The following is a 27046-nucleotide window of genomic DNA, read 5'->3' as shown; positions in this document are numbered from 1 at the left end:
AATTGGCAAATTGTTGTGATTTCCGGAGCACACATGGGGCACTTTTTTTCATACAGAGGAATAACTCCCATGAAGACGCAGGTGCTTCGTTTATACCATTTTGTGGCTGAGAGTGGTTCTAATGGCTGTGGAAGCCAGAATTGTTAGTTGGTCACTGAGATACATTGCTGTCATCAGACAGGAAAACAACTGGAAATTTAAATTGAAATTTGCATGTCTGTCAAAGCTGAGCTAGCATAATCAAGGTTTTTATCAGAATTTTAAGAATTGTTATGATGTTGCTAATGTCAGTTTACTTTTGTCCTTTAGGATGTTTGAAATGGGCATAGATTTTCGTGCATGTATCAGGCAGAGACAGCAGCAGTGACAAAAAACAAACCTTACTTTTCTAGTATCTATTATCAATCTGTCTGTCTGTCCATTTATCCATCTACACCAAGGACTGGCTTACTGTAAATAAAAAGAAATGTTAAAAAGTTGAATTAATAATTTATGATTAAGACTATATATTACTGAATTTTCAGTATGCAACTATGCATTTTAATATTTAAAATAGCAACAGGGGTTTTTCTACTTTCAACGGGTGATTATGGCTCTCTAGTTACCTATAATATATGAAACTGCTTTGATAATCCTAGGTAATTATAATGTTTAAATATTAATGGAGTGTGTAGTATTTGGGGGTCATTTCTTAAACATAAGAAGTTTCTCTTATGCTGAATCATTTTAATGTTGAGTCAACATTAAGAATGCTCAAACTTTGTTGATGTGCTGTTGATATCCAGTTGGAAAATCACATGATTGAAGAAGTTGTCACCAGAAAAGTGGGTGGTTTTGAGTCCTCAGGTAATCCATGAGCTTATATAATTTTTATATGATATCTATTTGTTTTGAATTTATATTGAGATCATCCAGTAAATCATCACAAATTGAGCCCCCAAAACAGCCCAAATTGAGAGAAAAAAAGCATAATAATGCTTTTTTTGCAGCAATACTGTTAGCTGGAATAGAAAACATTTGAATTCCAGTATTTATTGCTAGTTATTACTGTATTGGTTCTTAAGTGAGTGCCAAATCAGGGCTCTCTGTAAAGTTGTTTCTGACCTATATAACTACAAGTGTGCCTTTCAATATAGTCTTCATTTTTTATTAATTTGTTCTTTGACAGTTTCATATGTGTGTCTATGTGTGTCTATGCATTCTGATTACTCACATCCTGACACTCCCTTTTCCCTTTCTTCCTTCTCAAGCCCCTCTCCACTTTCCTCCAAGTCCCTCTATCACTGGGATATTTTTATTTTGCCACTAGTGTTTTAGTGTTAAAAACCATCATGACACGCTGTTTAAAATGGGAATCTGGAAAAGAGAAAGGAGAAGTATATTGTACAATTGGGAGGAAAGAAAGGGGAAAGGAAATTATGTAATTACAAAAAATCAAAAAAAGAAATAATTAAATCGCTTTTAAATCACTGCTCAAAATGGACTTAGAACACTTACCTGGAGTGCAGAAGGAACCAAGTTTAAATATCCAAGGACTAAAAAGAGAAGGTTAAAAAATTGAACAAAATGATATGGTATGCATTCTTAGTTGAAAATAAAATGGTTAGAGACACTGTACTGATTATTAGGAATTTGCTTGATTCATAATCAATATATATTTCTACCATCAGTTATAAAAGTACATAATTATTTTCTAATGATATAAGTCTATTATAATTACAGAATTTTAGTAAATAATTTAACTCTTAGTCCAAGGAGAGATTTTCTTTATTGTGCAGTAAATGTTTGATTCTACTTAATGAGGCTATCAAAGCCATACATTTATTTATTCTCATCTCAAACATTGTACCCCAACCTCAGTTTACCCTCCTGCCATTCTTTGCAGTCTCACCCCCACCTTCCTTTTCCCTCAGATTCAGTTTTCCATTTCCCTTCAAAACAAAAACAAAAACAAAAAGAGCAGATCTCCCAGACCACCAAACCAAACATGGTATAACAAGCTGCAAGAAGACGAGGCACAAACCCACTTATCAAGCCTGGATGAGGCAACCCAGTAGGAGGAAAGGGGTCTCAAGAGCAAGCCAAAGGATCAGAGACAGACCCCCTCACACTGTCAGGAGCTACACAAGGACACAGAGCTACACAAACATAACATATATGCAGAGTACCTAGGAGACCCATACAGGGTCCATGATTGTTGCTTCAGTCTCTTTGATCCATTATAAGCCTTGCTTAGTTGATTCTGTAGACCTAGTTATTATAATGAAAGAATATTTCTAATGTAGTTTTGAACCTTTGTGGCAGCATGAAATAAATAAGTAAGTAAGCAAATAGCCCCCTACAAGAGAGGGATCACTTATTTCGACAGGGTGTAATGACTACCTTCTCTCCACGCCATTTTAATCATTGCTGTGAATAGTTCTTTCACAGTCACTTTATGGCTACTAATCCATGATTGCTGCGTCAGTAATTTATATTACTGCATATTCAGTTATTTACTCCAGTGCTGACTTTTCTCATCCCATCTTTGAATGTTTTTACTGTTAACCTAACACATTTTAAAGAAGTGGATGAATGGGTGAGCAGAGGTGATTATTATGCAAATGCTACAGTTGACACGTGTTCCATATTTTTGACCATCATGTCAGGAGGAAGAATGTGAGCCTTCCTAGGAAATATTTGTGATGAGCAAGGAAGCAGGAATACTAGTACAGAAAAATATATGCTCTTGGAAACTAGAACACATCATTTATTGTCAATGAATAGTAGATGGATAGCTATAAACTAACAATGCATTCACTTTCTCAACTCCAGTGCAGCCAGGGTATCATGATGCTCTTATTAACTTTATCGCTCTCTCTCTCTCTTGCTCTCTCTCTCTCTCTCTCTCTCTCTCTCTCTCTCTCTCTCTCTCTCATTAAAGATGCTTTGTTCATAGAAGTTTTCTTGGTAAAATAAACCTCCCCATACAGGTTGATGACTGTCATTGTTTCCCTCTTATTCATTGTTGCTGATTTTTTCAAAAATACTTGTAAGTTCAGAGAGATGAAACAGAGATGTAACATACCATTGACAAGCAAGTCTCATGCCTCCATAGAAGAGAGACCAGAAATATAGAATACCCACTATATCTGTGCATTTATACATTTGTGTATGTCTGTGATAGTTGCTAATTCTTTAGAGTGAAGAGACACTGTGCTTGGTAAAGACTTCTGAACCACAAGCATGAGATTTTTCATTATTATAGACATTCCTAGAATTAATAATTTAAACTTATTTTTATAAACAAAGAATTGTAGACATGAAAAAAGGGAATCCAGGCTACTGTTTGTCTTTGACATTCAGCCTCACTTCAAGGAAAATCAACTTAAAGGAAATGCCACTTAAAATTCTCAATGGATGGCTTGTCTTACACATGCTCAGTCTTGTAAAGAGAATTAATCCTTCTCCATGGAGGACCAGAAACTGAAAAGCAACAAAGTTGAAATAAATATTTCAAGGTAAAAGAATTACATATAAAACAAAGATCTTACATCTCTTGGTATGAAACATAATAACACACAAACCAGAGTCATATCAACATCCCTGATTAAAGAAACAGAAGGTAACTCCATCTATGTAAGATGTAGGGAAAAGAGGCCTGCATAAGGGTGAGTCAAGAACACCTGGGATCTGAACTTGCTCTCTACCACCTGATTTGGGGAAATGCATTTCCTAGCATCTGCTGCAGATGGAAGTTGGTGATCTTAGTACTGATTTATAGAGATCATTTACACCACAGTAATATATTGGGTTTTTCAGCATCAGCACTTGCTGTTAAATAGGAAGATATTCAACTCAAAGAACTGTGCTGTATCCAGAGGCAGAGAATTAAGATGCAACAAAGTAGAATTATCACAGATAGTCTTCCCAGATAACGTATCAGCTGTCACCTAATAAACTTGCCAAAGACTGCATTATCCCATAGAGAGAAATACTGTGTGGTCGAATAAGTACATAACTGACTGTTGATGTGTTTTCTTGAAGGATATTAACTACAGCTTTAAGAATTTTCAAATATGGGTCTCTGTCTCTAGCTTCATCCATCGCCAGATGAAGGTTCTATGGTGATATGCAAGATATTCATCAGTATGACTATAGGATAGGGCCATTTCAGGCTCCCTCTCCTCAGCTGCCCAAGGATCTAGCTGGGGACATCTCCATGGACACCTGGGAACACCTCTAGAGTCAAGTCTCTTGCCAACCCTAAAATGGCTCCCTTAATTAAGATATATACTTCCCTGCTCCCATATCCACCCTTCCTCCATCCCAACCTTCCCATCTCCCCTTCTCACTTTTTTCTTCCCATCTCCCCTTACGCCCACCCTACCCCCACCCTCAAGTTTCCAATTTTTGCCTGGAAATCTTGTCTACTTCCAATATCCAGGATGATAACTATACGTTTTTCTTTGGGTTCACCTTCTTTTTAGCTTCTCTAGGATCATGGATTATAGGTTCAATGTCCTTTATTTATGGCTAGAATCCACTTATGAGTGAGTACATACCATATTCATCTTTTTGGGTCTGGGTTACCTCACTTAGGATAGTGTTTTCTATTTCCATCCATTTGCATGCAAAATTCAAGATGTCATTGTTTTTACCGCTGAGTAATACTCTAATGCGTATATATTCCATACTTTCTTTATCCATTCTTCCATTGAGTGGCAGCTAGATTGTTTCCAGGTTCTGACTATTACAAATAATGCTTCTATGAACATATTTGAACAAATGCCTTTGTAGTATGATAGGGCATCTCTTGGGTATAATCCCAGGAGTGGTATTGCTGGATTCTGGGATAGGTTGATCCTGAATTTCCTGAGAAACCACCACACTGATTTCTAAAGTGTTTGTAAAAATGAAATTCCAAGAAAGACTTTAGATAATTCTGTCAGTGATGTGTGAGTAGGGTACTTAAATATAGCAGATTTATAACTTTTATCTTTCGATTTATAGGCTAACACTGTAAGTAAAATAAATAGCTAAAATATATATACTTTATATAGAAAGAAAAGTATGGAGTCTAGATTCTACATTTTCTTTTAAATTATTGCTAGTTTCAAACCACAGATATGCAAGACATACAGATAAAATAATAAAAAATTATTAAAACAAAAGTGAGTGATCCAAGACTCAGATACACACAAAATCATTTTTTGTGTACAAAGTTCTGATGCTTGCTTTGTATTTGTTTGTACAATTGGCATATACCTTCTATTAATATTGTTCTTTGATGAATTACTGATGTTCTTTACATACTGTTTGTATATAAGCTACCCTGAGCTCCATTTTCTTATCGATTACTGTTTCTTTGTCTTGTTTTTGTCATGACTCCTTTTAGATTCAATTATTATATTTTATGTGTATGAATGTTTGGCATGGATGCATGTGTGTTTATTACATACATATTTGCACACAGAGGTCAGAAGAGGGTGTCAGCTGCCCCAGAATTGGAGTTGTGAGAGAATATGTAGTGGTGCTGGGAACAGAACAGTTTCTCTGCAAGAACAAGAAAAGCTCTAAACTACTGAGGCATCTCTCCAGTCCATGTTTGTCGATGATGATGTTTTGTTTTTAATCTTAATTGGATATCTAAATGGTAACTGCCTTGCTGCAGTGTACTGGTAGTTTTCAATTTTGAACTGAGCATTGCTATAATGTAGGTTCTGCATGCTGTGACTCATCCTACTAATGTGTAAATGCAAAAAAAAAAAGAAAGAGAATGTGCCAAGCATACCCTTAGCAATTGTACTATACAGTAATGATATATACTAACAATCTACAGCTGTTCTACAGATCTGAACAAGTATTTGGTGAACCTCTTCACTGAGAGGTGGGAAACTCTGGCAGGATGCAGCTCTATCAAAATTTGTCCCAGTGCCTGTGCCCTAGAATGCAAGGCAGTTCTTCAGTAAAGAAATTGGAAGCCGGATGGTAGTGGCACATGCCTATAATCACAGCACTTGGGAGACAGAGGCAGGTAGATCTCTGTGAGTTCGAGGCCAGCCTGGTCTACAAGAGCTATTTCCAGGGCCAGCTCCAAAGCTACAGAGAAATCATGTCTTGAACCATACCCCCTAAAAAAAGAAAAAAAAAACTGGACAACATTGCTACATTGTGCACTCTTTCATGAGGGATTTTGTTCTCTGTTAAGTTTCCTTTGCCAACTCTTACTGACTGGAGCACATGCCATATAGTATGTCAAAATTACTGGTATCAGCTGTTCAGTATGTACACATTAAGTATAAAAGTCAAACTTGATGTTCAATAAGATAAAATATGACCAATAATTTAATCTGACATACTGATTCTTTAAGTTGCCTTAACATATAATTCTAGAGCAAAAACAAACATTTAGTTTGAAAAGATTGCATATATGTTGAGATTTTCTCATTTCCCTTCATTTTCTTATGTGTTCTAAGATCAGAAAGGTTTATGTCTAAGTCTTTAACCCCTTACTGTCCAGTTGTTGGCATTGGTGCAGGCTTGCTTTGGCCAAATAAAAGAAAGTAACAGAGGGCTGGAAGGAGAAAAGAGAGTGTTCTGGACAGCTCATATGCAAGACCTGCTGTTTTGTTACCCCTCCCCATCCCCATGAGCCTTCATTTGCTTCCAGGGATCTTCGACAAATGGTTGCTTCATTCAGATGTGTTTATTGAAACCATCTGAGTATCTAAACATTTGGGGAAAGTATTCAATTCAAGAAAACCTTTTATACTATTTGAAAGAATGATTACTGTCCTATATACAGGTCTATGTCAATCAACAAAGCAACCTGGGTGGCCTTAAGCTTCAAAATATTTATTTTTAACAATCAGGTTTAGGATATTATTTTATCCTAAATCTTTTTTTTTTTGAAAAAATTTCCGCCTCCCATTTCCCTCCCCCTCCTCCTACTCCTCTCCCCCCCCCCCGCGCTTTTCTCCTCCTCTCCTCACTCCTCTCCCCCTTCCTCCCACTCCATTCCCCCTCCCTCTCGAGTCTGAAGAGCAGTCCGGATTCCCTGCCCTATGGGAAGTCCAAGGTCCCCCGCCCCCTCATCCAGGTCCAGGAAGGTGAGCATCCAAACAGGCTAGGCTCCCACAAAGCCAATTCATGCAGTAGGATCGAAACCTAGTGCATTGTCCTTGGCTTCTCCTCAGCCTTCATTGTCTGCCATGTTCAGATAGTCCGGTTTTATCCCATGCTTTTTCAGTCCCAGTCCAGCTGGCCTTGGTGAGCTCCCAATAGATCAGTCCCACTGTCACCGTGGGTGGGTGCAAATCTTAACATGAATAGAGGTAAGAATTAGTGGAGATGGCATGGTTCATTGTTATGCCTGCTATTATCCCCCAATATATTACTAGAGAAATCTAACAAGAAGGATCAATCAAATGGACTTCAGTGTGAACCCAGGTCCTAATGAGAGATGCTAAGGTGGCAAACATGTAATGCACTGTCACTGAAACATGATGAATGGCGTTGATTCTGTAATTTGTAAATAGAGCTCTGAATGACCTCTTGTTCCTCTGCACTGTCTTTCTGGATACCTGTATAAAAGAGGATGCATTGGTGTAGAAGAGACAGTGCTCTTATCTCTCCTCTGCCTGTCTCTCTGTTTCTCTCTGTGTTTTTGTTTTCATGAGCATACATATGACTAAAGTAGTTTTGAAGAAATATTTGTGAATATATTATCTATGTAGACTGTGGCATCCTGCTCATATTTTCTACATTCTTCAAAACAGTAATTTATTTTATGAATAATATTTTCTACTGAGGGGTCATGATATAACACATGTCTTTACATAGTTGTCATGAATATCCTAACACATATTTATGATTCCTTCTTGATTATCTCAATTAAATTTTTTTGCATCTGAGGCAATACCTGAAATAGCAATATAGCTGTTATTATGAAAAATATTAAAGGAAAATATACTTAAATTAAATTTATTAAAATTTATTCCAGAAAAGAGAAATCATACTTCAACAAAAATCATTGTGAAATAAATGAAACTTGACCTCCTGTTATATTTGTGTTTACTATGACATTGAATTCAATTAAAGTGCAGATGAAGTTGTAAGATGTATGGATGAAGCTGGGCAATGGCTCTAGCCTCCTATTGGCTAACACTCACATCTTGATTTAACCCATATCTATTATTTTGTGTTCACCACGAGGTGGTGACATTTAGCATGTCTGACCTGGCATCTCCATGGTGGCTCTCTCTCAGACTCTGCTTTCTTCCTCCCTGAATTCAGTTCTGTATCCCTGTCTACCTAAGTTCTGCCCTATCACCAGGCCCAAAGCAGTTTCTTTATTTATTAACCAATGAAAGCAACACATAAACAGAAGGACCTCCTACACCACCTGTCTCGAAAAACAAAAACAACAAAACAAAAATGTATGAACAGTGCAGATGATGGGAACAAGAAAGTTACATAGTCTGCTTCCTGGCGATTCATGACGTGGATTTTAGTGTACTCAATATCAGGGCATGTTTACTTCAAACCTTACGTTTCCCATATACAAAGCACATGCTCCACCTGCAAACTAAATTCGTTGCTTCTAAGTTTATAAAAATACTAGCAGCTTTGCCAACAAGGTGATCTTGTATTGTGTTCATGAAATGTATTCATCGTAGAAAAACGCCTTTGAAGAATGAAGTAGGTGCCAGAGGTGTGATGTGGTAATACAGCACACACAGGAGCTGTTGGCAGCAATACTTGGCAGTGCCAGGGAAACCATGGGAATAATGTGGATACTATAGCTTTGAAGGAAGAATTTTGATTCTCCTTGGAGGTCACAATAAAGGCAAGAGTGCTCCTGTATTTATGATTTGCTGGGCCAGAAATTCATTTATAAATCTAGCTCCAGAATAAAGGAAGTCTCTGTGGAAGAGTCCTTTTGGCTGGTGTATGACAAGAAGAGAATTTGTGATTTCCAACACATTGTACATACGTGCTCGGGACTTAAAGTTTTAGACTACACATACTGAAGAAACTCCCAAATATCACAATTGATAAGTAAGGTCGTAAGTTCAAGGTATGGCAGGCCAAAGAGAAGTCAGCAGGAAATATTAAGATACATGACAAAGAGAAACCCAGTGACAACATGCCTCACTCTGGGCTACAGAGGAGGAGCAGAGGATTTTTTACAGTCTAAAAGAGACTTTAAAACATTAATTTTTAAAATTGCCCAAGTCTAAGTAAATAAAAGGAAGAAATGGGTTTAATAAGATAAGAAATATGCTATAAAAGATTCAGACATTAAATTTAGGAAACAAAAAAATCCAATTTAAAGCGAAACGTCTGTAGAATAGGTAAGCAATACTGATGGAACAAAGCTGAGGAGAATGTTACAATCCCCAGGGCAGCACTTGCCGTATGTTCTCTCATGAACGAAAATTCTGGAAAAAAAAAGTCACTTTCCTATGTGTCTGTCAGAAGTTCAAAGTTGAATCAAGAAAATGAGGCAGCTTATGATGTTAAAATTCATCTCATTAATAGTGTTCAAAATTAACAATTAGTTAAGTTTGTTATAGTGTGGGCCATGAAAGAAAAAGAACATTCTTAAGGGTTGGGAGAAAAAAGTCACTGGACTTACAGAAGTGTCACCAGATAGAAAATGTAGAGAGAGATTGCCTTCTCCAGAACCAACAGAAATGAAAGTCAACTTTCAGTTCAACATAAAATTAAATTTAGGCATAAATAATGATATTTTGTACCTACAAATAGAAAGTTAACCAACTGCAGAACATCACTGAAGAAAACTATGACTATTATATTTCAACCCAAAGAAAATTACATAATGGAATGCAAAATACTGAGCATTGACAAAGATGGGGACACATGGTAAAATCTAAGCAATTGAGTTGAAAAATAATCATAAGACTAGATGGAAGAATCCTTTTATTCCTCTGGAGGAGTATATAGGATGTCACTGAGATGACAAACTAAAAATGGGGTAACAAGAAGAAATCTATAGATACCACTGTGGGAGTATCCTCAAGGTAGGTTGCTTGTTTAAATTATGTAATAGAACATGTTGGCTTTTGAGCCTGTCCTGGAACTAGGTCTTGTAGACCAGGCTGGCCTCAAATTCAAAGAAATCTGCCTGCCTCTGCCTCCCAAGTGCTGGGATTAAAGTCATGCACCACCACTGCCTAGCTGTTGTTTCTTAATTATACCAATGGGAAGAGAGAGAGGGAGGGAGGGAGGGAGAGAGAGAGAGAGAGAGAGAGAGAGAGAGAGAGAGAGAGAGAGAGAGAGAAAATGAAAGGAACGAACAAATAGAAAACAGGTCTGTCTCATAGAAAGAGGGCTATTGTTTTAGGGCAGTATGTGGCAATGATGAACTTCAAGACCTCTCTTCAATTTCCCTCAAGAAGCCAAGAGTCATTTAATGCTCTATGATTCCCTCAGCCTCCTGTGCATTTGTGTTTCCTCACCATTAATCCTCAATGTTTTCTTTTTTCCATAATATGTCTGAGAGAATTCTTGGATTCTGTGTTAATTTTACTTCAATGTAATTTTCCTAGCCTGTTTTCTAGTCATTGATGACAATGACACAACCTTTGTCAACTTGAACTTTTAATATCTTTTAGTTTAATACACATTATAACATCCTTAACCAAATTTTTGTTCATTAATAAATAAAGTTTCAAAAGCCAAAAAAAAACCTGGCAAAGTTAAATTTCTATTTTGAGAAAGAGAGGCATATATGTGGGACTGCACAGTTAATGGTGAATTCTACATCTTCAGTTAGATAGCTGTCATTGGACATGTTCCTGGGTAACCTGTGTGAGAAACTGTATGAGGCATGTACTCTAAAATGGTATTTACTATTTAACTAATGCATACCTGTCAAACAGTGAGTCCTCTCAGCTATTTCCTTTGGCATTTTTAGTGATCACTCTAGCAATTTTCACAATTTAGCGACTAAACTATTTGAGATATCACATTATTTTAACCCCCATTAAAGATAATTAGTTACATGGGATAACATAAAGACTTTCAAAGGTTTGTTTTGTTTTGTTGGCTTTGTAAGATGAAGCCTCTCTATGTAGCCCAGCTGACTTGAATGCATGTCCAAGCGATCTCCGTCTTCTGAGGGATGAGATTAAAGGCATAAACCACCATGCCTAGCTGTAACTGTTAACCATTTTAACCCTAGCCTCTCTTATGCCTTTGGTTCAACCCATTCATTTCTGACTCTTCTACACAGTTATCGAAATGGAGCTAGGAGAACAGGCTAGTTCAAGTAAAGAAAAGGGGATTGTTATATACAAAGCAATGTCATTTTTCTTGTTCTGGTTTATCTCCATGTCCTCCTCCTTGTCATGCTCTGTGACCCAGGGCTTCTAGGCAGTCTACAACTGAGGAGACTGCAGCACACTGGCCTGCTCTGCTCATGGTGGGAGGACACAGGTGACCTGTTCACCTGGTTCTTGAGATTTTCCTCTGTAGCCTTTTATATGTTAAACAATATTTCTCTGTACTTATTTTTCTATGACTTTTTTCTTCCTTTCATAGATGTTGATTTTTTTTGTCAGATGCTTTTATTTTTCCCTTTATGAGATTGTTTATTTTAATTTATTGCATTATAAATTGCTATTTATTAAAAAGTTATACAACTCTACATTCCTGGGGGAAAAGCTCATTTCTCCTTGCAACTAATTCAAAAACTTCTTCATCTTTTGCTATTTTCTGGGAGTGTACAATATTCCTTTGTAACTTCACTAATTAAGACAAGTAAAGTTATATTTTTAGCTTGTTGGAAAGTTTTTTGAATAATATAATAAGTATGACATATTTCTGGGCATGAATTATTTTAATAATCTATTCTTAAGATATTCTTCAGTGATTTTATTAGTTTTGTTTTATTAGTAGTTCAGACATTTCATCTAAATTTTTAATTTAGCAAAAATTTGTTCATAATCTTTCTTTGTGATATTTTAATGTGTAGAAAAAATGACATAATTTCTTATATTTCAATATTAGAATTCATGTTGTTTATTTAGTTAGTTTATTTATTATCTTTGCTGTTCATTTTAAATAATTTCTGTTTCTATGGCCTTGATATTACTACCTTTTATCCGGGATATCTATTCTTCTGCAGTTTCATTTTGAGTATTTTTTAATTGTAGAATTTCAATTTGAGCATTCTCTTTCATATCTAGTAAGTTGACGGTTTCATAATATGAAATACAGTTTATAACTGCTGTTTTAGTAGCCTTACAGCTAACGCCAACACTGGTGTCTGTTCTGGAAAAGTTTCAGCTCACTGGGAGTTTGTTGTTGTTTTTCTAGCTTCCTTGTTGTAGATCACTCCTCGCTGATTCTTTGCATTAAAATAAAGTTATCCAGTCCATTCAAGTTGAAGAAAAGAACAGTTTTTATGAGCCAGCGGGCTTCCTGGAATGTTTCTGACAACACAGTCTTATCTAATAACACTGTGAGCTCAGGTCTCCTCTGGCTCTGCACAGTCAATTTCCCACCTGCCCGCAAATTACTAAACTATCCTTCATTGCTCTTTCTGCTGTAATGCGAGCTACTCAAGCCCATTTCTATCATACCCTTACTCACATTTCTGTTTCTCCTGCTAGACCTTTTCTGACTCCTTACAATGTCTTTTGATTTTGGCAACATATTGTCCGTTCATTTCTCATTAACTCCAGTCTGTGCATTCAACATTTCTATCTTGGTCATTGCCTGCAGTCTTCATGTCCTTTCTTTCTAATTGTAAGTGATGATGTACCCAAAGGTGTGCTTCCTAGATGAAGAGGAAAATGCCAGGATATTGAAACAAGAATAAAGTGAAAATTGGATAACTGAATATTGATGGGAAATGTAAGGCATTTAAATACTTTTACCTTTATGGCATTCCTCATTTAACCTTTGAATGCCATAAATGTGGGCATCAATCCTTTATATCCTTCATCAAGGTAAAATTGTAAAGATGTATTTGGATTAGATCATGGTGTACATTGGACTGCTTGGAAATGAGATCCTGTGAAGGAGGCTTTATTAGTATCCCATCATGATAATTAGCTGAGAAGTATTCAGCTAGCACCAGGATTATGCATGTAGGAACACACAAGTAACTGTTTCTCTCTGATTTCTACATAGTGACATACAAGAAATGTTCCATCACATCTTGCTGTGGCTTGGTCACTCAATTTTATATTACTGTGAACATTCCATTTTCCACATATACCAGGCTTCCCATTCACCGTAGATGAAATTTTAGTTCTTAAAATGTTCTAGTGCTCATGAATAAAGGTGCTTTCAAACATCCTTTTGCAGGTTAATGTGTGACCATAAGTTTTTGTCTCACTTCGGATTATTAAAAAAAAAAGGTATACTTTCTCTACTCTAAGGGTAGAATAAGTTCAGTTCTGTAGCAAACATGAAATCATAATGCGAAGTTGTTGTTTTAAATCATCTCCCCCAGGAACCAACATTTTCTGGTGTTCCATGGCGTGGTATTCTAAGACTTTTGGATTTTTCCAAATTTTAATAGGAATGTACTGGTACAGTATTGCTTCAATTTGCAGCTGCCTGGCAGTATATATTGTCAAGCATCTTTTTTTAATTTATTTATTTATTAAAGATTTCTGCCTCCTCCCCGCCACCGCCTCCCATTTACCTCCCCCTCCCCTGTTCAAGGACCACTCATCTCCATCCAGGTCTAGTAAGGTGAGCATCCAAACTGCCTAGGCTCCCCCAAAGCCAGTACGTGCAGTAGGATCAAAAACCCATTGCCATTGTTTTTGAGTTCTCAGTAGTCCTCATTGCATCTTATTAAAGGCTTATTTCCCACTTGTATGTCTTCTTTGCTGAAAGGCCATATCCAGCCTTCTACACACATCCTAACTGCTTGTTTTGGTCTCACTGGTTTTTAAGCATTCTTTGTATCTTGAACAAAACAGTCTTCTATCAGATATGCTTTTATGATTTGCCATGTATGTGTCTTTTCTTCTCATTCTTTTGTAATCATGATAGGTTCTGTCCTTTAGCCTCCATTAACATTCAAACTGCTTGTAATAACCAAATCATTATTTGCATTAATAATTATTGTACATGTAAACTCTTTTGTTGTGTTTAGACAGAACTTGATAATTCATCTAATACTAATTTATGAATAAAGATATTATATCCATACTCTAAATAGGGATAAAATATATTGAAATATATTGAAAGTTTGCTAGATTTCTAAAACCAGGTACTTTACAAAAAATTTAGAGAAATAATGAGTAATTTGTGATAGCTAGTTCTCTGTCTCCAGAGACCTAACTTCAACTATAAAAGTATCAATAATTTTTAATAAATAAGGGGTAGTATCTAAGTGAGTGGATAAAGTACTTATGTAGCATGCATAGATTCCCCAGCATATCATAAGCCATGTTTGTGACACACCCTTAAGATCAACACTAGAGACATAGAGAAAAGATCAAAAATTCTCATTCTTCCTTGGTTAGATAGTGTATTTGAAGCCAGCCTGGAATACATAGACCTTGGATATATTTATATAATATCCCACTGAGACTAACTAGTGTTGCCCGTTTATGCATGGTAGTGCGGTCATCTAGTGGAATGTGGGCAAACTACGAATGACCTCTGTTCCAAAGAAAATTATCCTTCCTCCTCAGGTGGCCATCATCTGCATAGCTCCTTTCTACAAGTTGGATGTCACATCGACATTTTGAGTGTCTACATCTTGCAAAAGGCTTTTTTGGTATCCAAAGCTAAAATAAATTCATTCACAGTAGCTATTGCCTGTGTCATGTAGATACGATAGTTTTTCACAGTACATTCCTTCTTCCCACCTCTTCTAGGATGTTCCCTGAAACATGCAGCTGAGGAGACTTCTTATAAATGTCCCATTTACTTACCACTCAGTAACTTACTTTCAGCACATTGACTAATTAGAAGTTTCTGCATTAGCTGTTGCCTACTGAAAAAAGAATCTTCTCTGACCAAAACCGAGAGCCCCAAAGATGCATGAGTATAAACCTAATATTTAGAAAGTTTACCGCTGTGGCCATTAAGCAAAACAATAAGTGTATATCCCCACCACATACCCAGGGCCTATTACCTCCCAGCCATAGTAATTTTATTTTTTTTTACCATGTATAATATATCAGAAGAAAAATTCCAACTGTGGAGTAGGATAAGATTGATTTGGTTAACCAACAACATCTTATAATATCTATAAATTTTGAAACTGAATTATAAGCTACAAAACATCAAAATTTAAGGAAAAAACACTTTCGAATTTCCCTTGTCTTCAAAAAGGCTGGAAGCTGTAGGGTTGTTGATAGCAGTCACCCACATCAACTCTGTTTATAAATAGAATTTTTACACATTTTTTCAAATTATGCTTTCCACTGTGATTTTTCACTTAAGAAGATTTGGAGGCTATTGGATTGTTATTATAAAAAGTGTTTTAAAGTGTTTTCCTTATAAGTAAAAGTTTACTTAAATATGATAAAGGATTAATTAAAACCTATTTTTATTTAAAACTCAATATGGTGCCCATATCATGTGCTTGACAACTTGCCAAGAAAAAAATAATATTCTCATTTATTCTTTAAGAATTTCATATGTTTTATTATATCCACCCCCTTTAATGAGATTCTCTCCCAATCCCCTGTCTCTCACTTCCCTTTTCCTTAAAAAAAAATAATAATCTTGTTTGTGTTGACCAACTACACCTGTGGATGGGACCTGCCTTAAAATATGGGCAATATATCATGTCATTCCACTGAAGAAAACTGACCTATCTCTCTCGTCCTGCAACAATCCAATGCCAATAGCTCCTTGGCTATGGGTGGCATTGTGTGTCTGCTTCTTCTCCTTCATACTGGAAATTTGTATGAATTTGCTAAGAACATTTAATGAGCAAGCTTATATTGATTTTGACTTTATTTTGATAAACAGAACTTGGTGTTTGTAGCAGCTAAAATCTGATATCTGCAGTTACATGAATATTTTTCTAGCATCCTTCATCTGTCTTGAAGTGATAGCTGATTTGTAAGACTTCTATTAAATTAAAAATCTTACAAAAATATTTGAGTTCTTTGTTGTTCAATTCACAGATCTTTATAGGAAGAACTCATATGTCAGTAGCCAATGTTTTATAAAGAAAACAAGAAAAAGAAAATAAGCCATTCTAATAATCATATAATACATGCATTCAATCTGTTTAGTTATCATCACAAGTGTTCATGATTTTTGAATAGTTTATAATAATTTTTGATAACAGTAAAATATATTTGAAATTAAAAGTTGACATCAATAGCAATTCAAGGCTCAGAGTCCAAGCCATCTTGAATTTCTGGTATTGTTTTCTTTGATGAATACTATTATAAATGTTTTAAATGAACTTAATACAGAATCATCATTCAGCAGATTCTTAATAAATCTTAATTTACCTTTCAATGACTATAGATTGATAATAGTTTTCTGGTTTCTAGTCTGAGCTGAAGAAACTCATTCTGTGCTGGCTCAGTGAAGCTACCTAATCTTTGTCTTATTTAATAATCTCTGCTAGTATTTTTAAAGTTTTCTATCCATTTCAGCTCAGTTATAACTATGATATTGGCTCAAAGCCCACATTTTCCTTTTATTTAGTTTTTACTCTTTTAACATAGGATGGCCTTTAACTCATAACCCTCTTTCTTTGCTTCGAAGGTACTAGAATTTCAGGCATGTGCCACCACATGCAATTTCACTTTCTTTCTTATTACTGTGGTTTGTAGAGCTTGATATTTTTTCTGTTCTCTTTGTTATAACCCGGAAGGATTAAACTATATGTGTCATTTTTTTTGTTTACATATTGCTTACATTCTTGTACTTATTAATTAGTGTGTGTGTGTGTGTGTGTGTGTGTGTGTGTGTGTGTGTGTGTAATACATATGCAATGGGCTGGTACCATGACAACCATTGGGAGGGAGAGGACAGCTTGCAGGTGTCACTTTTCTCCTATCACCATGTAGATCTCCAGGATCGCTCAGGTGTCAGGCTTGGCAGCAAATGCCTTTATCCACTGAGGCATCTCATCTGCCCATGGCCACAGTTTTAAATGTGTGGCACCAGGGCCTGCTGAGTCTTAATGGAGAGGATTTGGCAGAAAAAAACAGTCCCTGACTGAACCCCCAGGTTGTCTATTAACACCTGCCATTACCTGCCATCTAAATGTAAGTTAAATAATCTTCCCAATTTGTATTTTGGCAAAATGCCACCACAGCAGATGGACAAGACTGTATGTAACTGGAAATTATGCATATACATTTAATATGTGGACTGTGCACATAATTCCTTTCTAGGAACAGCCAAACATCCTCCTGCTCCCAGCTATTTACTGTGCGCACTGTTTACACCATATGCCAGCACAATGGGAGGGCCTTAACTGAGAGGCAAAAGGGAACAATCATACATTTCATGGAAACTGTTTCATAGAGTAAATTTATCTCATTCAGGGGAGGGAACATATGCAAAGTATTGTGAGTATAAATGAGATTATTTCAAGTAATATATTTCCAAAACCAATTTTGGTATTTAAAAAAGGCAAAACAGTTTAGAGATGATAGAAAGAAAGAAGTGTGTTACTTTCTACCAAGACACCCTTAGGCTTTTAGATGTCTATTTCTTTTCCTCATATCTCATCACATTCATGCAAAAAAGCAACGTATTCGGTGCCACCATAATTCTCTGTACTAATGAAATTGTTCTATTCTCTGTCTCAAAATAGTTCTCATGTTTGCCTACCTCTACGAGTCTTTGCTAGTTTCCCATTTACTGGTGCATTAAGCAAGTTGTATTTTTTCTTTAAATTCAAAGTATTGCATTTTCAGGTTATTGGTAGTGAGTATAAGATTCAGCCTTCTATAGCCATTTTAAAGTAGGGAAATGTCAGTCACACTGACTCAGCCACAGCACGGAGTATGAATGGAATACCTTCCATCAGCACTAATACAAATGAGGTTGTCCAAGCTCTCAGCTCTGTGATTTTAGGAACTCGATTTTGTCAGAATTATATTTCCACTTGAGTCCTCGAAGAAGCGAATGATAAAGTAGATTAAACATGGAGGTATTTTATTAGAGAAAGTGCTCTGTGACAATGTCGAAATAGTTCTGGGAAAGAAGGAGGACTCCCCCAGACAATATCTGAAACCAAGGACAGAGAAATGTGAGTTTCTGGACTTCTTTGATGTGCTGAAGTAAAAATATAAGTTCAGCAATACCGAAAAGGAGTCCTCAAAATACAGGAATCCAGTGTCTCCTTGGAATAGACTTAATTTAGCATCATGAGCTGCGCGAAACTCTTAGCAACATGGCCTCGAGGATGTAGTATTTCAGAAGGCAGCAACTGCAGCTCACGGTCAGTTACACTTGTAATTACATGTCTCCATTCTCTTGGTCACCATAAACCTGGAAAGTGATTAATCTCTTAAAGGGAACATTTCCCACTAAGTCCATAAGGAATCCGCTTGTATATTGTCAATAGTGGCTTTGCTTACATTAAGAATTATTCTTTGTGGTAAAATATTCATCTAACCAAGATTGATAATCTTTTCTAGTTAATAGAATTTTCCGGAGCAGCAAAACAGCCGTGGCTCTGAGTTAGTGAGCTCACACATTAAACAGAGATTCAGTAAATGTTTCAAACATTTGATACCTAGATATTTTATTCAGGTGTACTGAATTCCATCTGAGACAGCACCCGGCACAAGAAATAAATGATAGCATGTAGTTCCAACTGTCATCCAGATGTGTGGAGAATGGCTGTTTCAGCTTGCCTCTGAAGCTCAGCTCTCACATCCTATGCTGACAAACCATTGCTGCTCCTGGAATCCTTAGATCAAATCAACACAAGATTTTTAATGGCTTTGGATCCCAGTTCATTATCTTTTATCCTGGGGTCAATAGATTTCTGAGATTTGCAGGCAATGTTTCAGGTCTCTATCTGTCTGACCAGGAGAACAGAATGGCTCTCTGGCATCTCAGAAAGGTTGGCAGAAAGGGCAGAGTGACTGGAATCTCCCCACATGTTCTACCTTCCAAAAACTGAGTTAGACTTCCATACCTTGTGGTATAAGTTTTCCCAATGCCAAAACACTCAAGTTCCAGTACGCAAGCACTTTCCAGTCACTTTAGCTATGTTTTGTACTTAGCACAAAAGTTCCACCCAGCCGATGCCAGGTGAAACTTATTAGAACTTTCAGAAGCATGGATCCAGGAGAAAAAGATCATATTGGCAATTTGGCACAAATAACCAACTACTCTGTTTTATATTGTTCCACAAAGGTGTGTGTATGTGTGTGTGTCTCTGTGTGTGTCTGTTTCTTTGTCTAAGTGTTTCTATGTCTCTATATGTGTGTGTATATATATATATATATATATATATATATATACACACACATGATATGATGAAGAAATAATTAAAACTAGCACTTTTTATTAAAGGTTAAATCCATCTATAATGACTCCAACCTACTTTTTCGTTCTTTGTAAATGACTAGCTGAAGAATAATAGCAGAAGTTTCACCCAAGCCTCTGGTTGTGACTGTAACATTTGATTTACACTTAATGAGGATAAGACGCATAAGGAAGTTCCTTGGTTTGAAAATGTTGCAGATCAGGTTATCTGGTGGGATTCCAGAATTTCTGTGTCTGAAACAAAGCCTAGTGCTGGACATCATTTTAATGAATTTAAGACAATCTCACCTGCTCTAGGTCTTAGGACTGTCCCCCCCTTTTTTTTTAATTTATTTGTTTATTAAGGATTTCTGCCTCCTCCCCGCCACCGCCTCCCATTTCCCTCCCCCTCCCCCGATCAAGTCACCCTCCCTCATCTGCTCAAAGAGCAATCAGGGTTCCCTGACCTGTGGGAAGCCCAAGGACCGCCCACCTCTATCCAGGTCTCCTAAGGTGAGCATCCAAACTGCCTAGGCTCCCCCAAAGCCAGTACGTGCAGTAGGATCAAAAACCCACTGCGATTGTTCTTGAGTTCTCAGTATTCCTCATTGTCCTCTATGTTCAGCTAGTCCGGATTTATCCCATGCTTTTTCAGACCCAGGCCAGCTGGCCTTGGTGAGTTCCCGATAGAACATCCCCATTGTCTCAGTGTGTGGGTGCGCCCCTCGCGGTCCTGAGTTCCTTGCTCGTGTCTGTCTCCTTCTGCTCCTGATTTGGACCTTGAGATTTCTGTCCCGTGCTCCTCTGTCTCTGTCTCCTTTCATCGCCTGACGAAGGTTAATATTCATGAGGATGCCTATGTGTTTGTCTTTGGGTTCACCTTCTTACTTAGCTTCTCTAGGAACATGCATTATAAGCCCAATGTCCTTTATTTATGGCTAGAAACCAAATATGAGTGAGTACATCCCATGTTCCTCTTTTTGGGTCTGGCTTACCTCACTCAGGAAAGTGTTTTCTATTTCCATCCATTTGTATGCAAAATTCAAGACTGTCCCCTTTTGAACTGTAACTCAGGAACTGTTTGAATAGCATGCACTCATACTCCCTACATATATTCACCCAAGTGCAGTCTATTTTCCATAAAATTGATGTTGACAGTTCTAGCTAAGGTAACTTCCAGTGTACTACCTGCTGCTACTTTCCCTCTTCAGATAAACTGTAAAATAATAGTAAAGAGAATTGAATCCAGTGTCATGAAGAGTAATTTCTTGATGAAGGAATCATCTTCATTTTCACTACACAATAAAAGGCTTGAAGAGATTAGTGCCTTCTTTAGCATCATTTCTGGGGTTTTGTACATAAGAATCAGGAAACAGACACAGTTGTTTTGTTTCTTTTGTTACACATTAGCCTAGATTGACCTAGAAATCAGGATGTTCTCATATAGTCCTTGAACTCCTGGGAGCATCCTTTCTACCTCAGCTCTTGAGGTACCAGGACCAGCACTTTGAGGCAAGGCATGCAGGTAGTCTCTGCTCTGGCACCACAACATTCTGGTCTTGATTTATATTCTTCAGTTTTGAAACGCTGGTGACAAAACTTGGGGTCCCTCACATGCTAGATGAATATTCTGTCTCTGGATTGAATCTTGAGCCTTTTTCTTATTGTTTGGACTGTGTGTTTCAGGGCTAAGAAGCCAATGTCTTATAGTAATTCATCATGTTTATTTTGTTTTCCTTCTAGGATTACAATGATGAAATTCGCCAAGAACAGCTCCGGGAGTTGTCTTACTTAAATGGCTCAGAAGAGTCTGGCCGTGGCCGAGGTCTTAGAGGCAGAGGAATCAGAATTACTCCCATAGCTCCTTCAAGGTACATCACTCTTAGTGGATTAACAAAAATGATGACTTCAAGCCGGGCGGTGGTGGCGCATGCCTTTAATCCCAGCACTTGGGAGGCAGAGGCAGGTGGATCTCTGTGAGTTCGACACCAGCCTGGTCTACAAGAGCTAGTTCCAGGACAGGCTCCAAAACCACAGAGAAACCAAAAAAAAAAAAAAAAAAAAAAAAAATGACTTCAGTTGTCTGCTCTATGTCAAAATTCCAAAGAGAACTAAACAATTCATTAACACTCACATAATAATATGACAGTAAGTCTAGATGCTTAAATAGTACAAAACACAACAGCCTCATCAATACTCACATCATAACAAAACAGTAAAAATGGATGGTTACATACAAGAATGGCACACATTAATTCATCACATTTTTTGAACTTGAGATAAGTACTTTTTATAAACTTTGGAACAAAAGTTGGGTGGGCCAAGTGTGGTAGCCCACATCTTTAATCTCAGAACTCAAGAGACTGAGAAAAGGGATCTCTGTGATTTCAATACCAGCCTGATCTCTGTGGTGATTTCGAGGCCAGCCATGGAGCTAGTTTCAGAAACAAAACAACAAATGTAAGGGAGAATATTAAAATGTTACCTAACATAATAGATACATTCTGACTGCAGAATTCACGAATTTGAACACTTAACAACTATTGTTAGAAACTAAGGTGGGAACCCGAGATTCTCTACTTCCCTGTTCTGTCCCCAGGATTAGGTCACAGAGGTTACATAGTCCTTTGCTTTTTTAAAACCAGAAATGATAGAAAGCTGCACATTTTATCCATGCCATATATGGTTCTTGAAGGGATATAATATTGTCAGTTGACATATAAATGAATTGAATATATCTTCATCATGTAAGAAGAAAAGCCCACTGTGGCATCACTAACAGCATAGCTCTATAAAGTTCATGCATATATTTGGCTTTGCAAAATCCTTGATGATAATTTTTTGTTTTGTAGGATTCTGAATTAATTTTTAAGCTCTAAATAGAAGACATTAATTTGGCAAAAGGCAAAGATGCATGCATACTCTAATATTCAAATCAGAGACCAAACAGCAGTGAACTCAGAATAACATTCCTGAACATCTATTTCAGAGGCAGAAAACAAACATTGAAAAGTAAGGCATAGTGGGAAGTCTGGGGTCATAGTATCAAATGCCTTCCAGTGATGCTGTAGCAGTTACTGTTTTTGGTTTTCTTTTTCTTACTTCCCCACAAGTTCAACAGCTTTTGCTGCCCATTTCTATTCTGGTGCCCTACACTGTCTGGCCTCTTATCAGCTATCTTAAAGCAGAGTCCAAATCATAGCCCAGCACTAGTAAAACCAGGAGCCAAAATCAACCTTTTTCTGTTTAAAAGATGTAACACACACACACAAGCACACACGCACACACACACACCTCACAATCCTCACACAGAAGCTGCATAATCCATTTACTCATTCACTTTCTTTTCTGTATAGCTGGCTAATATTTGTAAAGGACAGACTATGAATAATGTCTCATCTGTCATGATAAAAGTATAAGATAAACTAAAGTATTCTGCAATTTCTTCCCCAAACACTTCAATCATTATCAATACACCACTGATTTTTCCATTTAATATTTTAAAACCTTGCTTATTTTTCAGAAAAAAATTAAGGATTCCAAAATAGAATATTCAGCAGTTAGCTCTAAACATAAATTGATGTAGAAATTTTGGGACAATTAAATCTATCTGAAGGAAAAGACCCAAAAACGTTTCAGAGCTTTTGTTCATACTTCATCCCAAAATTTAAAAAGTAAACATTGTACTAATTTTCCAGGTTTTATCCTTATTGATACAAGATGTAATATTTTACATGAGACAAGTCTTTTATAAAACTTGCATTTCTAGCTTGATTTTGTTTGATTCCAAAGTAGCATCCTTGCAAATCATCTTAAATAGGTTCATGCTAGAGTCTGAACAATAAAACCTCACAAATTTGTGGTACTGAAATGTTATTTTAACTATTAAGCAGTTTAGCAGGTAAATATTAACTATATATTTCACACACCAAACAAAGCAACATATCTTCAGTATTCCTTGAGAATCTAACTACTTAAAATAAATTACTTATCTTATTATGATATCTTAAAAGCATCATAGTAATAGAATTTGTTCTATTACTAAGATAGGGGACCAGATCTTGATGGAAACTTAAAGGAGAAATGTTTCTTTTGACTCAGAGTATTTGCCAAAATTTGAATGGACTTAAATTTTGGTGAATCTTTATTCCAAAGTTTTAATTCATTTCTTAATCAAATAAATAAAGGAACACTATTAATGTTAAGGGCAGATTTTGGATGATTTGGGGGACAACACCAGAGGTAACATATAGAACTGGTAGATTTTAAAGGGATGGACCCGTATCTGTATTTTGGAAAGGATCTCAGAAATTGGCATGATGATAAGAGTTTGAGCAATTAGCTGTGTTCAAGGCTAAGAAGTGGTGAAAGAACTTGAATCACAACTGGGGAAACAATGAAGACAAACCCATGACCTGAGGCTGGCAGAAATGAACAGCACTTGAAATACAGAGAGACAGAATAGAGAAAAGAATAAAAGTCCAAAGAAACATTTTCCAGATAATAGTTCGGAGAAGTTTTAAATATAACTCAGGAGACACAGGGTCATGGGAGCTATAAGAGGAAATTGGTAGGCTGTGGGCTTGGCAGGCTCAGCCAAGTGTCTTCCCAGAGTGCTGAAAACAAGAAGTAAAGAGATGACATTTGGTTCAGAAATGAACATGAAGAGAAGATTAAATGCAGAAAATGCTCTTTGAAGAAGTCAGAAACTGAAAGACTACTGCACTGGGGATTTAGCCCTGGACAGTATCCTAAAAGAGATGGTGCATGTTTTAGGTTGAACAGGAGAAAGCAATGGTGTTAATACTGCCAGGAAATGACAAGACATATAAGAGGGAATGAGACACACTGGAAGAAGTTTTGCTAAGATTGGGTCTAAGAGTTGGTTGAAGAAAAAATGTAATGAAAAATCGGAACCAATATGAGCATGAAATAATTTTAAAGCAGAAATATTATATAGATTTAGAAATCTAGGTACCTCTCAATCTGAAATATATTATTTTAGGTCTAGGTAATTGAAATATTTACCTACTATGATTCATTGACATAGCCAGCACATGTAGTTCATTATCAACACATGTACATTTTGATAGCATTAAAATGCTAAACTAAATGAGAATTATTACCCTAGTCATCAAACCTAGGAGTATGTTACCATTGAGGAACCAGGCACTTGGAGGCTATATTAGTGACATGTCTCGTCATAAGCTAATATTCAATAGGAAGCAACTTAACAGAGGAAAGAACAGTTATTTGGTTCACAGTGTGAAGGGGATACGTTCATCATATTTGGAAAGGCCCTGTGGAAGATGGCTCACTGTGATGGGGACCTGTGACTGGGAGAGCTTTGCTCTTTGTGTGTCCACAGATAAGTAATTCCTCCAGTAGGGGTCCCCATCCTACAGATTCTAGAACCTCCCAAGACATCACTAAGAGCTGGGCACCATGTGTTCACACGTTTCACATATAGACAGCTCAGGAGCTCGGTGGAGGCGAGGGCACTTAACAGGTATCTTAATGTCATCCGATAACATTAACTTGTCGACCCAGCCATTGCACTTGAAACTGGCACTGCGGGTTTGGGTCCTTTATGGACTTGGCTCTAGGCTACTGTTTTGTATAGTCTCTACTCATAAGCTGGGTAAGCCAAGTTTTCACTCCCAGCACTCATTTTCTGTTGACCGAGGTTTCTGTCCTGCTCGATCCTGCAGCCATCAGCCCCAAAGAAACACAGAGAGGCCTACATTAATTATAAACTGATTGGCCTATTAGTTCAGGCTTCTTATTAACTTTTATACCTTATATTAGCCCACAATCTTGTCTGCGTTAGCCACATGACTTGGTACCTTTTCTGGTAAGGCAGTCACATCTTGTTTCCCCTGTGTCTGGATGATGAATGTAGACTGAATCTTTTCACTTTCCAGAATTCTCTACTTCGTGCCTGGTTGTCCTGCCTATACTTCCTGCCTGGCTACTAGCCAAACAGCATTTTATTAAACAAGTACAAGAAACAAATCTTTACAGTGTAAAACCATTGTCCCACAACAATTTTCTTCCAGGATGAAAGAGCCAATTGATGGCTGTTCAGAGCAGTTTAAACCATGCCTCCATTGATGGCACAGCTGAATACTATGATCATTGACATTCCAACAATCATAATTTTTCTCAAGGCTTAGCATTCCTGCTGATAACAGTGCTTTCTAGAGGCCAACTTTCAGACAATGGACAGTGAAATGACCATGTATTTGTCTAAAGATTTCAGGTGAACATCCTTTCTAAATGTTTCAGAACGTCAGAAAAATGGCTGCATCCTTTGCTCTCATGATTTTGTTCAGATCACTTTTTTTTATGTGGTAGAAAACACTCATTAGGCCTTCTCATTGCTGAGCACTAATTCAGCAGCCCTGAGGTTACCTAGTGAAAATCTGCCAGTGACTTCACTATCTCCGGAGATAATAGTGTGATGTGAAATTCAAGATACTGTAACTGCACAGTGGCATCACTCTGGCCGGAATGTCACATTTTATTGATTTTTTTTGAAATATGGCCACACTGGAGATTATTGTCAACAACTCCCAACATGGAGATAGTCTACACACACACACACACACACACACACACACACACACACACAGTCCCACATGTAGCCAACATACTACATCTCAGATAATAGTCTGTTTGTTCTTTTAATGTCTGGAATATAGTCAAGAAAGACTTCAGTTTTCTTTTTCCATTTCTTTTTTCTCCTTTTTAAAATTATATAATTGAAAATATCAAAATATATTTCATGGCTTTCATTAAATCATAATATTTAAAGAAATATGCTTTAATGTGACTCAAAGCACTTTATGTATTAAATAATATCTATCAGAAAGAGATTTCTATAGATGCAGTGAGCTGAACACATAATTTCTTGTCTTTCTTTTCTTTCATCTACTTGTCTCTTATTTCTCATAGGGGCCGTGGGGGTGCTGTTCCTCCACCACCACCACCTGGACGCGGTGTTCTTACCCCTCGGGGGACCACTGTTACCCGTGGAGCTCTTCCAGTGCCCCCAATAGCCAGAGGTGTCCCTACACCTCGTTCCAGGGGAACAGCAGCTGTACCAGGATATAGAGCACCCCCACCTCCAGCCCATGAGGCTTATGAAGAATATGTAAGTACCCCCAAGAAATTTATGCTAAGGAAGAATTAAATTTACTGGTTCAGAAAGTAAACTCCATTCCATAAAAGTAGAAGTAATGTCAGTTGTAGGGCACAAATATCATTTACAACAGAAGTTAAGCCATAGATTTACATGTGAACACTTAGGAAAAAAATTTCATCAATGTCATCATTGCAGTTCATATGACATCAACTCTACTAAGGTGTTCCCATCTTTACAAATTTTGATCAGCTTTCAAATTGGAAATAGTTATACATTATTGCAAGTGTGGTATGAATTGTATGCTCATAGAATTCACTTGGAAGTGAATGAACATTAAGGAAAATGAATAAATATGAGCATCAATGTATACACTGTAGGCACAGATGGATAGCCTCCCATTTTCACGACTGTCACTTTCATTGGCCATTTGAAAGATATGTGATTGTCATCCAGAATTGA

The 27046-nt window shown here is 37.0% G+C and overlaps 1 protein-coding gene across 3 annotated transcripts in view; it reads left to right on the top strand.

Annotated features, from left to right (window-relative positions):
- Window positions 1-27046, top strand: part of Khdrbs2 (KH RNA binding domain containing, signal transduction associated 2) — a 393774-nt gene that overhangs the window by 224601 nt on the left and 142127 nt on the right. For all 3 annotated transcript variants that reach the window (XR_012911354.1, XM_075980542.1, XM_075980543.1), the window contains exons 5-6: window positions 21184-21311; window positions 26398-26596. Coding sequence is in view for 2 of the 3 variants with exons in the window: in XM_075980542.1 (XP_075836657.1) it covers window positions 21184-21311; window positions 26398-26596 (327 nt within the window). In the remaining variant the exon portion in view is untranslated. The remainder of the gene's footprint in view (window positions 1-21183; window positions 21312-26397; window positions 26597-27046) is intronic.

This window comes from Microtus pennsylvanicus, chromosome 7, assembly GCF_037038515.1.
Source record: "Microtus pennsylvanicus isolate mMicPen1 chromosome 7, mMicPen1.hap1, whole genome shotgun sequence".
NCBI lineage: Eukaryota > Metazoa > Chordata > Mammalia > Rodentia > Cricetidae > Microtus > Microtus pennsylvanicus.
The sequence above is the reverse complement of the archived record's forward strand: the minus strand, read 5'-3'. Positions and strand labels throughout refer to the sequence as shown.